Raw genomic sequence first — 4,170 nt, 5'->3', positions numbered from 1 at the left:
AACATAGAAGAAATAATATATAAAAATATGTTATAATAATAACATAATCAGCCAGGAACTGTTTTGCAATAAATTGATAGTTGGCCAAAAAATTAAAGGAATTATGATAGAATCCTTCTGTTTAAATGTGGAAGGGATAAAAGGAGACTGATTTAAGACAGGTCTTTAAAGAAGGGTGCTTATGGAAAGCACAGGATATTCATGACAGTACAAGTAATTCAAATTAATTGGCATCCAAATTGTAAAGTGTGCTTAGACAGGAAAGCAGTGCCATATGGAAGTCCTTAAGCATCAGGCTGCGGGGTAGGAGTTGTATTTGGAAGGGAATACAATGTTATTTATGATTCAGAGCACTGGGGATGTGAAACCTTCATGAAGTTATAAGAATTAAAAGTTTGATTTTCAAAAAAAAAAAAGACATTCTTAGCTTCATAAGAAATAATTTCTGCAGCTGGAATGATTTCTTTTTTGCTAGAGAAACATAGAAAATAGCTTAATGTTGATGACTTTTGCAGAGTCAGGGAGTCTTTTTCGGTCACATTCAGCCTCAGTGTGATTGTTCTCTCTGAAAAGCTAAGACGCCTGTCAATATCCTTTCTACGCAGCAGCACCACCGAGACTGTAAATGGGAAAAGCACAGAACAGATAGGTCTACCAAGCACAACTGCTGAGGATTGGAAATGATAATGTAGAACAAGATGATCAACTGTCATTTCTCATAATTGGGAATATACATAGATAAAGATTCAGAAAACAACCCAAGATGGACAGAGGACAGGTATAGCATGGGTCATGGAAAATAATTGGTATAATTCATGGGAAGGAAGACCACATGGGTGAGCAGGTGATGCTGGGTGAGAGGGTGATGCGTTCAGGTCTGCACAAGCCAACTGAGATACATGTCAAGGGGACAAGCCCTGCGAGTGAGATATCTGGCTCTGAAGCTCCAGGGAAAGAGAGATCCTGGCTGGAGAGGGAGTGACTGAAGGTCACCCCTGCAGATGTGACTGAGCAGAGCATATTAACTGAAGCGAGAACAGAATCCAGGACAGAATGCAGGGACCACAGGGAGAGAGGAGACTGCAGCTGAGAGAAAGGAGTAGTCAAAGAGGTGAAATGGAGAGAAATCAGAGTGCAGGTGCTTGAAAACCAAAGGAAGTCACTGCATAAGGAAGAAAGGATAGTTCAATTAGGTCCAGTGATGGACAGAGGTGCAGTGAGGTAAGGACCAAAGAACACCCAAGTAGCTATTGAAGCTTACTGACCTGTATCACAAATGGGCAATTTGGGTGAGTGTTTTTTTAATATATTTTTATTGATTTCAGAGAGGAAAAGAGAGGGAGAGAGAGATACAACATCAATGATGAGAGAGAATCATTGATCAGCTGCCTCCTGCACACCTCACACTGGTGATCGTGTCCGTAACCTGGGCATGTGCCCTTACCGGGAATCTAACCGTGACCTCCTGGTTCATAGGTCAGTGCTCAGCTCAACCACTGAGCAACATCGGCCAGGTGCCATTTTGCTTTTGGGTTTATTCATTCTGAGTTGAACTTTTGTGAAGTTTGGCTTTTTTTCCTCCTTTTCTCTCAATTAAGTAAATGAACTTGGCAGTTGAACATATTAAAAGTTGGCAGAGGAGAAGGCCCTTCTGCTTGAAAACCTCACCTTATTATTTTTTTAGCAATACTCAGGAGTGGGGAACATATGGTTGGCCTAGAAATCCTGATGTAAGATGCATAATGCATTGCTAGTATGTTTTTCTTTGTTTTTGAAGACTATTTTTTTCTGATAATAAATAAATTGAGTGACTGCTATGATGATAGAGTAATTGCATGGCTGTATGAAATTAAAAAGCAAAAAAAGTAATCATACTCTGCACCAATCAACTTGATTTTTGAAAAAAGAACTTTAAAATAGTCTTTTGATATTAATACAGGAAAATTATTAAATGTCAAATTTTAGTAATAGAAAGTACATGAATATATTAAAGTTTAATTGAATTTCAGTCACATAGAAAATTAAACAACTATCATATTGTTACATAATATACATATTTTATAATACATGTATGGCATAAAATAATTTATGGTGCACTAAAACCTCAAATATTGAAAATAATTGAACCAATAATAGTACAGTACATTTCAAATACATTATAAAATGCTAAAAGCTCAATATATTTTCTGACAGTATGAAGTAAAATTCAATGAAAAACTCTCTCTGTTTCAATGTGTGTCCCATAAATGTATTTAAATGATTTAAGACACTTCTAGCTATGCTGATTTTGTTGCACACAAGAATTAATTCTTATTTGAAATATAATCTATAGAGTATTGGATTATAAGCAGTTCCTTTATTTGAGTCAATATTCACAGAGTAAGTAATTAATCATCTTCATATGGTTTCCACTGAATCCCTAAAAGTGAGTTTGATAGTGCTATGTCTTAATATTTTGTCTATGATGCATCTGGTGTTAATTATGCTTATGAGCAGTACTGTTGCTTTTATTCAAAAATGAAAACTATAATTTCCTGAAGGCTTTTATTTTCATAAGTCTTGATACGTTCTACTTCCATGGTGGATATGAAGCTAAAGTGCCACAGGCATATCATTTTCATTGTAGGTTTTAGGCAGAATTGAAGGCGTTGTTGTGTGGTTACGTTTGCAAAGAATATAACTGGAAGCCAACAAAACCCTTCCTGCAAGAACGTGCAAGTTTTTTTTTAAAGAGCAAAGAGCATACTAAGTAAAAGATATTGCTAAAATATGTGTGTAAGCTTTCCTACTGTCCATTTCTGTGTAAGCAAGTGGACAGGTAAAATGGATAAGCTAGGAATTATAAATCATAAATAGAGAAACCCTAGGTTTTGGGGAAATAACACACACACACAATTGAATGCTGGTAAGAGTTCATTTTGTTTACTGCATATATCATAAATACCATCATTTTTGGTCATCATTTTACACAAACGAAGCATAAAATCTTTCTTTTTCCTGACTCGATGTAAACAGAGCCCAGATGGCCGTCTTGAAGTCAAAGGGCAGCACGGAAGCTCATCCCTGCAGATTAAAGATGTGAAGTTGTCCGATTCTGGGAGGTACGACTGTGAAGCTGCGAGTAGAATCGGAGGGCACCAAAAGAGCATGTACCTGGATATCGAATGTAAGTTATTTTCATTCTGTATGCTTACTCAAAGAACTTTCTCTGCTTTGAAAAATACACATTTTTACAGGGAGATCCAAATGCCTATGCAGTTTGTTTCTCAGTAGTTAATGTATAGCTTTAGAAAGAACATAACTGCTCAAAGCCAGTTATTGGAGACATCTAGTGGATGTTATGGAACATTAAACAGTGCTGTATATATTTAATGATCTTGATACTGCTTACCCTGATAATCATTAATATTAAAACTGAAACACAATAGCAAATGAACTATATTATTAGTTATTATTAGTTATTAGTGATAGGTCAACATTTCCTTAGATTCCCATCTGTTTATTATAATATTAACGGTCCTGTGCCTCACATAGGGAGTGAGAGTTTTTATTTCTTATTTAAGCTATTTGTGGAATTATCTTACATGCTCATAAGGTATGGTATAGTATTTTTAAATGGTTGAATATGTCAGTACTTATATTTTTATCAAAATAGTGTTTATAGTCTGAAAGTAGGGACTACGACAAAGAGGGTTATTAAATAATTATAAAAATATAACTGTTAAATTTGGGAAGTGTGAGGGATAATGTAAATGGAGTCTACATAACCAATCTTAAGTTATTGCATGTGATTTTGAAATAATTTGTTAAACATGTTCCACAAAATACCACGTGCAGGTGCGCACGTACAGTGCGATTGAAACTTCGTGGCCCATGCACAGAAGTCAGTATTATGCGCAGAAGTTGGTATTTTGTGGAAGAGCCACACTCAAGGGGCCAAAGAGCCACATGTGGCTCGCGAGCCACAGTTTGCTGACCACTGGTGTAGACAATGGATAGCTTCCAGCAATCAAGTGCCACAAATATATTCTCATGTTTGTTCAACTATAATATCACTCTACAAATGAATTTTCAACAAAACTAGAAAAAGGCAGTGTCCCAAGAAAAGCACAAAACTCAATGAAATGATTATAAATAGTAGATAATTATATATATATAATATTAATAGAA

General features: G+C 35.7%; 1 protein-coding gene across 2 annotated transcripts in view; it reads left to right on the top strand.

Annotated features, from left to right (window-relative positions):
• The window catches only part of NCAM2 (neural cell adhesion molecule 2), a 421,975-nt gene that overhangs the window by 318,691 nt on the left and 99,114 nt on the right, over positions 1-4,170 (top strand). For both annotated transcript variants that reach the window (XM_005870732.2, XM_005870733.2), the window contains exon 9: positions 3,016-3,166. In XM_005870732.2, the coding sequence (XP_005870794.1) occupies positions 3,016-3,166 (151 nt within the window). The remainder of the gene's footprint in view (positions 1-3,015; positions 3,167-4,170) is intronic.

This window comes from Myotis brandtii, unplaced genomic scaffold (assembly GCF_000412655.1).
Source record: "Myotis brandtii unplaced genomic scaffold, ASM41265v1 scaffold323, whole genome shotgun sequence".
Lineage (NCBI taxonomy): Eukaryota > Metazoa > Chordata > Mammalia > Chiroptera > Vespertilionidae > Myotis > Myotis brandtii.
Note: the sequence above shows the minus strand (reverse complement) of the source record. Positions and strands in the feature narration are given on the sequence as shown.